Below are 15,592 nucleotides of genomic sequence, written 5' to 3' on the forward strand. Positions count from 1 at the left end.
ATGTGATAACACATTCTGAACACAGATAACTTCATCTGCCTCAATTAGTTGCTTCTTACAAAGTCCCTTAGAGAGGAAAGTGCCAGAAGAGCTGTAAAGCACAATCACCTCCACATGAAAACTTGGAGAATAACTTCCCATTCCCTAAAAACTGCATACAAGGAATGCAGTGGGTTTTTGAAGCATCTCATAGTTATTTTATTACCAGAGCTGCTCATTCAGTAATTTTTGGCACCGTCCCTTGTATAGAATAAAGGCACTGACACAGTCTATGCTGGTGCCATCTTTCTGGCTGGCTGGCTGTAAAGTTCAATGCTTTAAAAATGTGTCACTTCACTTAAGAACATTCTGAAGTAATAAAATGTTACAGCACTTACATATATATCTTTTCATAAGCCTGACGGCTTATACTCCCTTCCCCTAAAGACACACACACACACACGATTCCAGTGGACATGGGTCCATATGTAAGTCTATGAATCAGGAACCACAATCAACACTTGAAGTATAGCTCCATATAAATGCAAACCATGTTAGGTGAAAATGAAGCTACTTTCTGACATAATTCACTCAGAAAGTCATCAAAGCAGCAATGTAAATGTCACTTGGATCGGGGTGATATTTGCTTTCCTTAGAGAAGACAGTATCTAGAAGTTAAGGGACAAACTTTTATTTTTCCATCAAGCAGGTACAATAGTTAGCTAAGTTTGGGGTTTTCTTCTTTTTATCTGTTAGTGTGTTGTTTTTTTAAAAAAAGGCTTGCAAGGAACACACTTCCTTTCCACTCTTCCAGCACTGATTAGCAACAAGGGATTATATAACAAGTGAATGGAACCTGGAGTTAATAATTTTGAAGTATCTTTTTAAATCTAATAAATATGAAATTACTTTTGAAGCTTTGGGATACAACCTTCCATGGTTTTCATAGCAATCATGGCCATTAAAAGGTCAATTTTAAATAGTACAAGAGTTTCTTGTCTAATTGCCTGACTCCAGGAAACATGGGTTTAAAGAAAGGGGGTAGGATTTGCACTGAAAGCGCAGACATTGCCAAAGGCTCAGCTACAAGTTCTGGCGCAGAAATCTGACTAGAAATGCCATTGCTTAATATTAGGTATCACAAAGAAACTTCTTTGGAGGCATGAGTTAGATAAGTGCATTGCTTGCCAGCCTCTAAATCAGAGAAGACACAATCCAACAAACCGATGGAGAGACTCCGTTAATGTTGGTGGTTTTGAAGAAGGCTACAGAAGCCTGATTAACGTTGTGGCTGAGTTCCCCTCCATCCTGACCTTTATTTCTGTAGCAATGCTCAAATGATAAGCACCAGTGGTGGTCTTAATGGCTGCATCTGGTCGTGATGGCTGTATCCAACTCTTAAGTGGATTTGGGGAAGACAGATAACACAATAGCCAATTTAAACAATGCACCCACCTAAGCACAGTGCTGGTCAAGGTCTGACTCAAGCCAACTTTGAAAAAAACTAACTTCTGTAGTTGGTATGCAAATATGCTATAAGTCAATTAACTTACTCCATAAATAGTGGACAGCCCCAGAGCCCATTGAGTTCTCCTGCATGGCAGTGGGCTGCATGCCAGGATCTCTCCTTGAGCAGGGGCACCTCTCAAGGTTAGTCCTCAAGGTTGAGAGATTCCTTACAGCAGCAGATTCTCAGAAAGCAATTAATAGCATGTTAAACTTTGAAATCTTACCTAAGTGGTATCAAAGATTGATTGTATATATACAATTCTCTAGATATAAACCCCATTGAGTAAATCTGGGACTAAGTCTGGATCCAGCCATGCCTAAACTCCTCCCTGAGAAGGAGTTGAGAAGGCAAGTGGGTCCTTTCTGAACTCGTGACTCAATGGGAGGGTCTCCCTGACAGTTTTGTCTGACCCTGTCCTCTGTGTAGTAATCGAGTGTACCTTGCCATTGAATCTTGTTAAACCACTGTTGCATTTATTATCAAACTTCATTAAATCACTGTTTTATACCAATAAACATATTGCTGCTTCTCTCTTACGAGTGAAGTGTGTCACTCCTTCCGTGTCAAACATAAAATGTCACATGGTTTTGAGTGATTTCCTGAGTGCTTAGCAGTCCTGAAAACTGAGGCTGGAAGAACAGTGGAACCCCTGTATTTTCTGAGATGTAGATGTTTGTATTATTTTATTTGGGTATCACAACCCATTGCTGACAAGATCACTACAAAGTGTCAATTCTGCTATGGCACTGGCTTTGTCTAAACAGTATAAAACAAAATTTTATGTCCTTCTTTAGTTACAAACATGTACATAAACACACCAGCTGACATGCTTTTTCTTTTTCTTTCTTTTTTTTTTTTTTAAAATCCCATTCTATGTGACATATGATACTCATCACTAATATTTGAGCAACCCTCAGTAGTGGTTCCACAAAGACCAATGTCTATCATATAATTTTCCTTTTATTCTCTCCCCTTGGGTAGAAACTCAAGCAGTAGAATGTTTTCTATTTTAGCTTTATAGTCTTTGCACACACAAACACACCATTGTGTGCTCTTATCAGAAATGTCAAATCAATTCTAAGATGCTCGACCATTGGAGATGATCCCCTGTCCCATAGGGACTCACTGCACTGCTCCAGTCAGGTCCCACAGAAGGGATGATCCTTCCTGCAGGTGCATTTTCCATTTCTGACACAAAGTTCTACTGCTTAAAAAAATAAAAATAAAAAATTGCTGATCACCATGTTCAATCCTAAGTTTAAGACCCCTTGTCTAGAACCTGGTCACAGGCTGCAAAGTACTCTGCAGACAGAAAGGAAGTTATCCTTTGCTTTGTACACTAGCTTCCCATATGATCTGGTGTCCAACGTGCTCACAGTAGCCTGTGGGGCTGAGGAAATAACGTGCAGTGGTTTGTAGCAACCTCATGATATTTCTGCAGCTCAGGACGACTGACATTAGAACATCAGAGCACGAGGATATCTTCTATACAAACAGAGACAGCAGGAATATCAGTCATAAATATCTATTACGGTTGTTATCAGCAAGCAGCCTAGGGACACTCCAAAGCTGTAGGCTAGGCAGACCAGTTACGTGTGTGTATGTATATATACATTTATATACATATCTTTCAACAAAGGATAGTGAGCCATACTCGCCATACTCTACAAGAAGCCGTTGTATAACTGCTAACTTGTGTCTTGATTAGGTTTACCTTTCCTTTCTCTGCTATGCACTGAACCATTGTGGTGTGACACACTTATTTGCAACAGATGGATATGCATATTCTCTGCATAATGTTGTCACTTGATTGTACATCTGGTTACAGGTGTAATCTGGTTTACATCTGGTTAATTGTACAATCATCAGTTACTACACAGAAATGGTAGAAAAGACACAAAGGGAACTGACCACAGTAGGTCACAGAAGCAGCTCCAGCAGGCAAGGCACAGGTTTTGTCACTGTACGCTGGCTTATTTCAGAGAGGATACGCTAAGATTCTCTGCCACATCTAGCATGTGAAACATTATCTCAGTGCCCTGAGTACTATCTATCCAGGCCCCTTATTATCTCAATCTAGATTGTGCTAAATCTGTGATATTGCCTTAGTTAGCCAACCTATTAGATGAGTTGGAGTTGGCCTTTAGCCGAGTTCTCTGTAAGTAAAAGAAGTGACACAGAACAGTTACCTAATGTATTTAGGGTGAGATAAGTCAAAGTATTGCTTATTTGAAGGAGGAAGATAAATTCCAGATAGAAGAGTATCCTCTTTCCACTGACTATTTGATCATTTTCAACAGATTTTGATGAGATGCTGCTCTTCACCTGCAGAACAGTTTCATATCTTAGGCTCCCCTTCAGTTTCAACCTTTTCTCCCTACCACTGGCATGGGAGATCCCACCTCTCTTCTAGTAGACACAGGGTACCTGAAAATTAAAGAAGGCTACACTAACTAGTCAAATGGAAGAACTGTCTTCAACATTCATGAAAATAACTCATCATACATGATTCTCCTGAAGCTGGACGTTTGCTACACTTTGGGACATTGATGTTCAGCTTACTGAACACCAGCACCTCAGCTGTTTTCATGAGTATGGGTTTGGGTTACGCTACTTCCAATCCTGTCAACTGAGGTTCTCAACTATCACTCCATGACCATATAAAGAGTCGTTGCCTTCTTGCTCCTGAGCTTTGCTTTTCTTTTTTTTTTTTTGGAAGGTATCTGATGCTGCCTTAAAGTGAAGGTCCGTTCAAGACTCACAGAAATATCCTGTCTTCATGTCAAGAAAAAGGTTAGTTCCATCAATACATCTGTTCCAAGGCACAGCACTTACTAGTCAAGAAATACATCACTTCAGCATGCCTATTAGCCGCCTTCTTTTTCTTCTTTTTTTTTTTTTACTTCATTTTTATTAAAGAAAATCTGTATATCATAAATGAGCCAGGAAAGTATTTTCAAAATGTCATAGATTTACTGTCCAAAAGTGATTTGTATTATATTACAGGTTAGAAGTCTCAAGAAATGTATATTCTTATGAACAGAGTAACAAGATTTACCTGTGTCCTAGACTTTAAAATTTTTTAATTTTTTTTTTTATATCCTGACACTGTACTTCAAAGACCCCAGGAAATAAGGTCTGAACCTCAGAATACAATATGTGTTTTCCAGATATCCATCCTGACAAGAAAGGCACTGGTTGACTGCCAGACCCCAATTTTCTGAGGAAAGGAGCTGCTGCATTTTGTCTCTGAAGGGGTGATTTCATGACTAAGTCTACTGAAACACTGTTGTCCATCTGGTAGGCAACAGGGATGTTTTGCCACAGAAAAGCTTAGTCTGCTAAGGCAGTAGATCCTGTTTTCAGCAGCTCTGAATGCTACTGATGCTTGGTCCGATACTTGCAGGGTTTTGTAAACTCTGAGACCACCAATCTTTTCCACAGAGCAATGTTGCATTCATTTTAGAAGAAGCTGGAATACATTTTTACACTCATTTTTAAGCACCACCACCCCTTACACACATAAACCACCACTGTAAGTGTTAGACACTTACAAATTACAGCCTGAAATTTGTAAATTTCAGGAGGAGTAAAAAGACTGATAAGCAGTCCTGTGATTGGTGACTAATGACTTGCCTTGATCCTGGTTTTCTAATACATCATTGCCAGAATCCTAGCAGTGTTAAGGCATTATTTCACCTTTTTTGTGCCCTCTATTCCCTCACAGACTCCAAAAGTTACTTGCCCTGTGGACACAGTAGTTGTGGGGCTATATTTTTTTTCTCTGTTAAATAGATTTTGAAAAGCTTTAAGAAAAAAAAGGTGCAGAAGGATGGCTTTTGACAGAAGCAGACAAATCAATTAATTGATCTCTGGCAGTAAGGGATAATTTTATTTCCTAGTCTATTAAGGAAAATCAGAATCAGTTAGCTAATTTCACTAGAGAAAATAAGTCACTAGTTATTAAGCAGCACATAATGGAGAGAATAAAGGAAGGAAAACATAAAAATGTTTTTCCTTCCAGAAATTGCATTACTTATTACTCAACCTTTAGAACTCTGGCATCAAACAGCATTACAAATCCTTTGGTTTGACCAAAGAAAAGGTTCTGTCTTCCCCTATAGCAGCACCTACATCATTTAACCTTTGATGTCTATAAATACTGACACTGTTATGTTTGTGCCTCAGAAGAAGGTAAATTTAACACTAACTGACCAAAGTAAACTGCCTGCAACACATAATTTGCTGACGACTGCTCCTGTTGTATAGGCCAGAAACATAGAACCATAACAAATATTTGCACACAAAAAAAACCCCCACCTCATTACTTTTGTATCAGTCTCTTTTCAGTATTATTCATTCATGCAGGTTAAGAAACATGAATCAAATATCACAAGGTATAATTCAAATAGATTAATGAGCTTCCATTTCCTGTGGTGAGGGAGAGGTGGCAATTGACTGTGTGTGCGTACAGAATTCAAAATAGCTTCCAGTACAATCAAAAGTAGCACAGCACTATTACTGAAGGCCTAACATTTTAAAGCACTTTGACTCTGTGGCGTATGGCCAGGAGATCATGTCCTTAATCAAGTTTGTTTATTAACTATCACTTAACAGCTCCAGAAGGGCTGATTCTCCCAGGATTCTCTTGCTATACCTGATGGATTTATTCATTCCTTTGTTTGCATGGAGCCCCCTTTTCCAAAGAGCTCACTGTTGGCCCAGCCACACTCCCCTAAAAGTACCGTCTTTAGAAGGACAGTTAACCAAGACATAGCGTTTTGGAAAAGACTGTCCTTATTTCTGCACAGTTACACAGTTCCATCTCAGGAATTTCAACTTTATGTCAGTTAGGTATACAGTAGCAGAACTGTTATGTATTTGTGGAGATATATAATCAGGTTTTTGATTATGTTTTTTTTTATTTTGATTGCGTACCAAAGTAATAAGAGGAAAAGTAGATGACAAAAACTCCTATTATTATTAATATTATTCATTGTTCTTGATTTTGTTGTGAAAAAACACAGCATGTTGGGTTCCCACAGAAATTAAGATTCATTTCTGCTCCACTGCTATCCCGATGGACAACTTTTCATAAATCAACTTTCTGGCCTTCAGCAGGACAGAATGATACTGACTCAATTTACAAGGCACTCAAACTGCTAGTTAAATAGAAAATTCCCATCATTATTACTTCTACCACCCTCTCATCTGGGGACACCATATAGTAATCCAAAAAATCCCAGATGTCTATAGTGAATATCAACAATGGCAATAGGGGAAAAAAAATAAAGCGTGCCCAAGTTAAAATTAAATTTTGCAAACTCATCTGTTCCATTTCTTTACACTTCCATGCTGCAGTGATAGGGACTGCTGAGCAGATGTAGCCAGGCAATGGATACTCATCAGCAAATACGAGACACAATAGAGGATTTTTTTTGAAATGCAAAGGTTAAAACTATGGAAGGGTAGCAAATATAATACTATGTAGGATACATAGAAAAATTACTGTAAACAAATGAATGTAGTATAACCTATAGTATCGTGTGTTTGGAATATTAATCAGTAAAGCAAGGTAAGCACCAGTGGGGAAAAAAGCAAGGGTAATTAGGAACTCATTAGTGTGACAGCAGAATATATTATCTGTGTTATTGCTAGGTTTACCCACACACCAGAGATTTGATCTGACTGTCAAAGCCAAAGAAAGCATTTTATGGAAATTACTGAATTAAAAGCAGACCAATATGACAAAAAACAGGCAGCTCATCACAGTAACATGAGAATTGGGAAGATTCCTGGATAACCTCTGAACATCCTACTAACTCCAAAAAAATCACTGAACCCAGAGATAGGATTTCCAAATGTGAGGAAGATCAAACACTTGACATTGATCACCAGAAGCCAAGAAAAATAATCTATAGCTAGGTCCGTCTTCTAGGGTTATAAGGACCAGAATACACAGGAGACTTGTTCTATAACTCAGATAAACTAAACACCTCAAGCACAGAGGATTTTTAAAATATATACAACACAAGTACTCGGTATAGTCAGAATGCTTTCTAACGTAAAGGTGGTGGATATTTGCTTGGACACATGAACACAATGACAGATCCTGCTTTTAAAACTAAGGAGAGCCGTGTTTCCTTCATTCAAGTTCACAGCATCTTTTCCGCTTAGTTCATGACAGTGAAAACAAATAACAAAAAGCCCTTATACAGATAGAAACACCTCTACCTAATCCACCCCATCCCAATACCTGAAACAATTCCATGGTTTTCTTGCAGGAAATAGTGCTCAAGGTGGATAAGTCAGCTGTGAACCACCCCTGTGCCAAGCTAAGGCTTGAAAGAGAATATCTAGTGTTCTGTGTACATCAGTCCTAATAGACAAAAGAAAACACTATTCCATTAGAGCCACTCTTTGTCCATGACACACAGTCTTTTGACCTATCTGAGCCTTCTGTTCTCCTCAAAAAGTGTTTCTTTATCTTCTCTTCTCCTCACTGAAAATCTTTTATGGGGTCCAAGATGTGAGCAGAGTAACAACTCACACTTGGCCAGGCTTCTCCACAGCCACCAGGTTGTTAGAAAGACTATTAGGAAGAGTGATGCGAAAAAATAGAGGTAAAAGTTTAAGTAGACCAGAAGCTGTACATGTTCTTCTAACTTACAGGGATGTGAAAAAACAATGTGGGCACCAGAACCAGAGCTTTAGACAAGCATGAGTATTCATTTTCTCTTCTGAAATGGTAGGATTCAACTAAATTTCATAAAAGAATATAGTCATTAGATTTATTACCCTAAAATGAACATGTTTTTATTATAGTTCAATGCAGCTATCATTTAGCACAGTCCAGAAGCATTTTAAAGCAGCTATTGTACTTCTATCTGAACAGATGCTTAAAATAATTGGGAGCATTACAACATTGTATTACAAAAACAAGTCAGTCAGTCTTTAGTGAAAGTAATGTACATTGATCTTCCTTGACAGTAACGAAAGCCCAATGACATCCTTCCCTGCCCTGAAGATTGCATGAAATATAACTGCATTTGGCAGAAAAGAATGTGTTTTGCAGTTTAACTCTTTTCTGCAAACTACTCCTCTGTTATCAGCTGCAAATTAATGGAAATATGAACTCACCCTCTCTGGAAGAGGTCCACATTATGGAATTTGTGTAGCTCCACAGAAAACTCGACTGTTCCCTGGACCTCAGACATGATCTTTTCAGGTCATCACCTAAACAACACATATATACACGCATTATAAACATTTGAAGTATTTTGCTTAACAAATCCATGAATGGATTACTACATTTTATTCGGCATCTGGGGTTCATGCAAAGCTTGAAATCGACTGAAATCAACTGGAATCTTTCCAGGAACATCATTGGGCTCTATCTTCAGGAAGACTTGCTAAAAGCCAGATCAAAGCAGTAATTAAGAGACGTAAAAAGTCTAATTAAGCCTGAGGACAGAATGATAATATTATGGTAAGTATAAGAAGCGAAAAGTAAATAACACATTATGTGCAAGAATCTCAAAGCAAATTTTAATTAACTCTCTTACTACTCTTGTATAGGAAATTGATTTATTTTTTTTTTCTTCCTGTTTTACCAAATGGCAGATATCCAGGGTCAGCACAGCTCAATTCTGTAAAAGCACAGGCCAAAGAGACAAAAGCTCTAGACAGATGAGAGCAGAATTCAGAATTCTCTTGCTTTTGACCCTGCCTATGACTTCACTAAGTCCCGGAAGGGAAGCTTCTGAGGGAATATGAATAATTTAAAGATTAATGAATGGAACAGATTCTTCTGAGGAAAATGCTGACAATCAAAGCACCTAATAGGCCACAACAGCCAGATCAAGATTTTGAAACATTAGAGCCATTTAAAGATAATATCTCATGCTTTCATTGAATCACAGAATAATTCAGGTTGGAAGGGACCTCAGGAAGTCATACCTTATTCAAGCAAGCTTTGAAAAAGTAAGTTTCCAAAACCAGCCCTATTTAACACACAAGTGTAATTTCTCTAATTGTAGCAGAGGCCAGGGACTTGTACAGCTTTTGGACAGATTTTGAATTTTCTGTTTACCCTTCCTCCTTTTCTCCCTGCAAGTCTACTTCTGGTAATCTGCAAGCTTTTTGGAAATTGTCTATACCACCATTGAGAAGATAGAGATCAGATTTGTTTCATTAACAAATTCACAAGCATCATTTTGGTAACTTGACAGCAGCCAAGTACAATGTCTGAGGACCAATGTCAGGGCTATTAATAATTCCCCTGAGACATACGGGGCTTTAAAAGGACACTAGCTCAGATGGCAAAGTGAAGAATTTCTCCGTATGTGCTAACCAGTAGTTTCCATGGCACTTAAAGGTTTGACCATTTCCTCCAATGAAGCAGGAATGAAGAGGGGTTTGATACATTAAGCCCACAGATAAGCGTTAGGCTGTAGCTTTCTGATAAGTCTCGGTGCTCTGGCTATCCTCTCAAGCACTACCATTTTTCAATAACAGCTTATTCCAGAGTTAAAAGGTTGCTGATGTTTCATTCTCCCTCCTCAAAACCTAACATTGCAGATGCTGACTTTGAAATGACAAGAATGGGATGTAAGATGTACACAATGTATGGAATATATGTTGATGACTGTATAGAAAGGAAAGAAGCTATTGCTAAGCTGCCCATCTGATATACCTCCAACGTAAGAAACTCTACATTAGCTCATGTCAAGCCATAATTTTGGAGCAGTTAAGGTAAACTCAAATGCTATTACTTGGCAGAATACTAGTATTTTTTTTTATCTCCCCCCATTTCAACAGGAATGAGAGTAATCCTTTCTCCTTTTGCCTTTCTGCACAGACTAAGGAATTGTATACTGTTTATAAGCATGTATATCACATACCCATCTTGTCGTATCTGTACTATCGTCTTATCTGACTGTACAGTATCAGAGCAAAGCAGACTGTGTAGAAAGCCAAGAGAAACCACACAACACCACAAAGTACTCTGACAAGGTATTTAGCCCTGAGGAGGGTGTTAATTGGAAGAATTGCCTCTGGATAAATCTGCATGTTGTTCTGAGGCATATTTCCTTAGACCAAAAGCTCAGGATCAAAGGAAACTGCATGCTTTTGAAGACACCAGTTTAAAGAGTGGTGTGAATGGATGGCCAGCCAGTTCAGACTAGCACCAATATTGGCAGACAGAAAGCAGGACATGAAGCTAAGGTGAGCTAAGGTAAATGAAAAATTAAATACATGGAAATACTACAAAGGTCTTCGCTATACTTACATTTTATTTTGCATGCTTTATACCTTTTCAAAACAAATATAGAAGAATTGTAAATAGCTACTACACCAGGTTGAACTTCCATCCACCCGACCAGCACACCAGAGGATCAGAGCAGATAAATCTGTGTCAGATGGCTACAGGGTCTGAGCCCCCAGCAGCAGGGCTTGGTACTTCAGGGAATACCTGACAAGTACTGAGGGGCCTCTGGTGCACTTTATCATCACGGCATTTAGCAAGGTTCAAAAAAAACCCTGCTCAGACACAACAGGATCATGCTTCAACGAAAGAAGCTATGAAATTTGACAAAACAGCTGTGGGCACCCCTGGATCAAGAAAACACAGGTGCTTAAAATGATGCACTAAGTTTTCACTGTTATACTAGGTGCCTGTTTAAAGGAACCTGATCATAGTCCTTCAAAATCCAGGGCTTGTGAAGGACCTCTGAGAACCCCTTACTGACCACTATGTGGGACAATCTTGGGTTATAAATAGAGGAATAGTTGATAAAAATAATACTGAAATGAAGGATGCCATTACATCAGCATTGTAAACTCAATAAGGAATGTTGCCAGTACTGAAGTATCACCAATTTCTCTGATAAGCAGTTTTTTAAAAAAATACAGAGGTGATTCATGGGAAGGCTTTAGTACATAGTGTTTTTTTCTTTTTAAATGCCTGTTTTTAAGTCAAGCTTCCTGCATTTTTCAAAAGGGAACTGAAGACAACAGTATTAAATATCTATTTCAAGTTACTAAGCTAATATGGGAAGTGTTTTGGTCATATGCTTCAGAAAAAGCAGTCCCCATGATCATTCTCATCACTTCAAAGCACTGGACTGCTTCATAAAGGGCTGTGATTATCACTGGTTGTGCTGTGTCACCCTATATGTAGTGACGTTGCAAGTCAGGTCACCACTTTGACAGTTTGTCCTTCCAACTAGAGTTGGTGTCCTAGCAAGAGACAGTCAATTGCAATTGTCATTTTACTTGTATCAAGGAGACACTAACTGAAAATCAGAATCCTTTATACAAATAAAGCCCTATGAAAATACATGTTTAAAGATTTGAGACTGTCTCCCTTGCGTTTCTAATGGAAGACTTAATTTTGCTCCGCACATCTCCGTTGCTGTCAGTGGAAATACCTTTTGAATTGGAGATTGTTCAGCATATGATTACTGTCCAATCTGCATTAGCTTTATTCATCTTTATCCTCCATTGTTCTCTCCAATCTTTTTGGACTCACAGTATTTGTGTTAATGACATTTTAAAGACACAGTCAACTGACCGAGCCCTCTGAAAGCAGGTTACTAGTTGGTTACGTACCACAAATAACTGTTAAACATCTTGAAGCTAAAAATGAGTCTGACAATTCCTTGCTGACGTAGCAATCAGCATCAACCCAACCAAAAGGAGTAGAGGAAGGTGAGATGGGGACAGAGCAGGATGGAAATAAGGGCAGGACACTGCATACTTTGACAGTCCGTAAACTTTCCAGCATTTTTGCAATTACATCTGAATGAAAAATAAACCAGACATTTTTTTAGTGCTTTCACCATTCTTGTCCATCTCCATCACAGAAGCCGGGAAGAAAAAAAAAAAGGAAACAAGCAAGAAAAATACCACCAAGGACAAAAGAACAAAAACCCATGTGATAAAGTGCAATGACTCATAAACCTAGAAACATTTCATTTAGGAGGATAAAGCTGCCTCTCAGGAAACACAGCACATACTATCTCCAGTATAGCACCATTGTCCTTATTGCTTTTAAAGCATCTTCTGTTTTATTGTGAATTTCTTCTGAAGCTGGAATTTGTTGCAAACTGGGCATTTTTATTTGTTTATTTATTTATTAAGTATTCCTTGATTAAGTGTTTAGAATAAAGTCACAGTGAGATCGCCTTATTCTCTCCACAAATGCCTTCACCCACTGTAAAATTCTAAGTAAGGAAAAGAGAAGCACAATAGAAGGAGGAAGATAAACACACACAAATGTGCTCTGAGTCTAGAGAATTAGGAGAAGCAACATGCTTATTAGACCAAATCTCTTTTGGGTTGTTTGTTTTTGTTTTTGTTTTGGTTTGTTTTTAAATTAATAAAATTGCTCCAATGTTCACCTTCATGGAGCTGAACTGGATCCCAGTTCTTAGAGTAGCGACTGCATCTCAATAGCCTTGTCTGAACATAGAGGAGTTGCTTGAGTCAAAGAAGTCACAAATGTCAGTAAGACCTTTCACTACAACACTGTCATTAACTGTTCTCCAGTTCATAGAACCTGTCTTTTTTTTTTTTTCTGCCAACACATCAGTAAAATGGGAGAGGTGAGGTCTTCAACAAGACAATTATTTCAAAAGGTGACACCTCTTTTTGTTAAAATAAATCAAGCCAGTAATTCTCTTCCAAGATTTTGGGTCATGGCAAGATATCTCTTTTATACTTTTAAAAAGAGCCAATCTAAATACAATACTAAAGAAAAAAAGAAATAACAAGGTATGTTTAACTAAACTATTAAATAAGTAGTTACATTGTTTTATATTTATATATTTATATTTATTTATATACAGGACCTCCTGTAAGTAATATATATTTTGGAATATTCAAGGATAAAGGTAGCATTGGATTTTATTCAGAATACCTCTTCTTTTCCTAAAACAGTTTTGTTTGTTTTCCCAGCACTGCTGAGGCTTTGTAATGTAAACTTTTTAACCAAATTATTATAAAACTTCCTTTTTTTCCTTAGACATGTCTATCAGCCCTGGGGAAACCACCAAATATTACGGTTTTACTTCAGCAAAGTGATTCAGGCATGGGTTTATGTCCTTTTGAGTTGTTGAATTAGACCTTTCATCTTATCGTAACACAGTCAACAAGCTAGGAAAGCCAGTGAAGTATGTGATCCCTCAAGACCTGGCTTGAGTTTTGCCACAGCTTTAATTGTAACAAAAAATCTGCCTAGTATCCAGTTTCTCACTTTCAAGTACAAGAACTTCAACAGGTAGATAAATCAAAATATCTACACTCAGTGGAAATCAGATATCACCTCACTTAATATTTGGCCTCATTCAACAGTATGTAATGAAGTTCAAAGCCAGGAATATATGCAATAAAATTTCCACAGAAATCATGGTTTAATCCCAGTCAGCAACTAAGCACCACACAGCCACGTGCGCACTCCCACCCAGCAGGATGAGAAGAGAATTGGAAGGCTAAAAGAGAGGAAACTTGTGGGTTGAGATAAGAACAGTTTAATAATTGAAATATAATAATAATAATGATGATGGTGTAATGAATAACAAAAAAAAACAAAAAAGAAAAAAAGAAAAAAGCAAGAGAAATAAAACCCAAGAGAGACAAGTGATGTAAATGAAAACCCAATGCTCACCACCAACTGGCCAATGCTCAGCCAGTCCCCAAGCACCAGCCCCCAGGCAACTGTCCCCCTACGTTATATGCTGAGCATGATGCCATATGGTCTGGAATATCCTTTGGATCAGCTGTGGCCAGCATTCCTGGCTGTGTCCCTTCTCAACTTCTTGTGCTCCCCCAGCCTACTTGCTGGTGGGGTGGGGTGAGAAGCAGAAAAGGCCTTGGCTCTGGGTCAGCGCTGCCCAGCAGTAATGAAAACATCTCTGTGTTTTCAGCACTGTTTCCAGCACAAATCCAAAAGATAGCCCCATACTAGATACTATGAAGAAAATTAACTCCACCCTAGCCAAAACCAGCACATTCTCCACTCCTTATTCTGTACCTTTTCTGTCATACCCAGGTCCCACACTATCCAATACATTCTCATTACTCACTACCACCCTTCCCATCCTTTGATGTAATACACAGACATCATTCCCTTAGTCTATGGACCACCCCTGAGAAGTGTCCATACAATCTCCACAAAATGTCCACTGAGTTCATTTAGTCCATGATTTTGGGCTCCATCTGTTATGGTGGTCACTCAGGATGGGAAAGGTGGTGGGTTACATGGAGTTACTGGGCACCAAAACCAGTTCAGGTCGGGCCACTGCTGCACGTGCACAGTTTCTTGTAAGGCTTTGTTCTCCATTGGTTCAGGTGATTGCTGCTACAGTAATTCCTGTAACATGCAACCCAAATCATGGGTTACAACAATTTAAAGTATTTCCATTATAGTCTCCGCCCCTGGTCCCCTTGGCCCAGGTTACAGGGTGGACCATTGCAATGAACTCCTCCCCTTGCTCCTAGCCTGGCTAGCAACAAGAGGGTCCTGCTGTAGTAATCCAGGTCCTTGAGCAAAAACAGCCCCATGAATAGGTTTACCCTTTCCTGAGGAAGGAATACCCCTGGCTGTTTTTCCCAACAAGTTCCTTATATGTACTACAGAGATCTTATCTCCTCCCACAGTGTGCAGGGATTTTGATTCAGTGGGGCCATGTCAGCAGACAGATCCTCTAGTGTTAACTAGCCAAGTGGCTTCTGCTAAATGTGTATCCCAATGTCTGATTGTTTGAATGTCCCGTTGCTCTCAGCGTAGTGTTTAACAGTCCATTGTACTGCTCAGTTTTCCCTGAGGCTGGTGCACGACAGGGGATCTCATTGGCCCAAATGTTTATGAGTTTTTTCCAGAAATGAGTCCCATTTTCTGATCTGGTTCTTTCAGGGGTGCTGTGTCACCATAAAACTTGCTTTTCAAGGCCCAAGATGATGGTACCTTGGGCCGTGGCACGGATCACAGAGTATGTTTTCAACCATCCAGTAGTCACTACCATCACTGTAAGCCCACACTGCTTGCCATGGCAGGTCTGTGCAGTGTGATATAACCAATCTGCCAGAGCTCCCACTTAT

General features: G+C 38.9%; 1 protein-coding gene across 1 annotated transcript in view; it reads right to left on the reverse strand.

Annotated features, from left to right (window-relative positions):
* Positions 1 to 15,592, reverse strand: part of FAM135B (family with sequence similarity 135 member B) — a 231,043-nt gene that overhangs the window by 152,670 nt on the left and 62,781 nt on the right. Inside the window, exon 3 of the mRNA XM_055705977.1 lies at positions 8,630 to 8,725. Coding sequence (XP_055561952.1) covers positions 8,630 to 8,706 — 77 coding nt within the window. The 5' untranslated portion in view covers positions 8,707 to 8,725. The remainder of the gene's footprint in view (positions 1 to 8,629; positions 8,726 to 15,592) is intronic.

Source organism: Falco cherrug, chromosome 3 (assembly GCF_023634085.1).
Source record: "Falco cherrug isolate bFalChe1 chromosome 3, bFalChe1.pri, whole genome shotgun sequence".
NCBI classification, from domain to species: Eukaryota; Metazoa; Chordata; class Aves; order Falconiformes; family Falconidae; genus Falco; species Falco cherrug.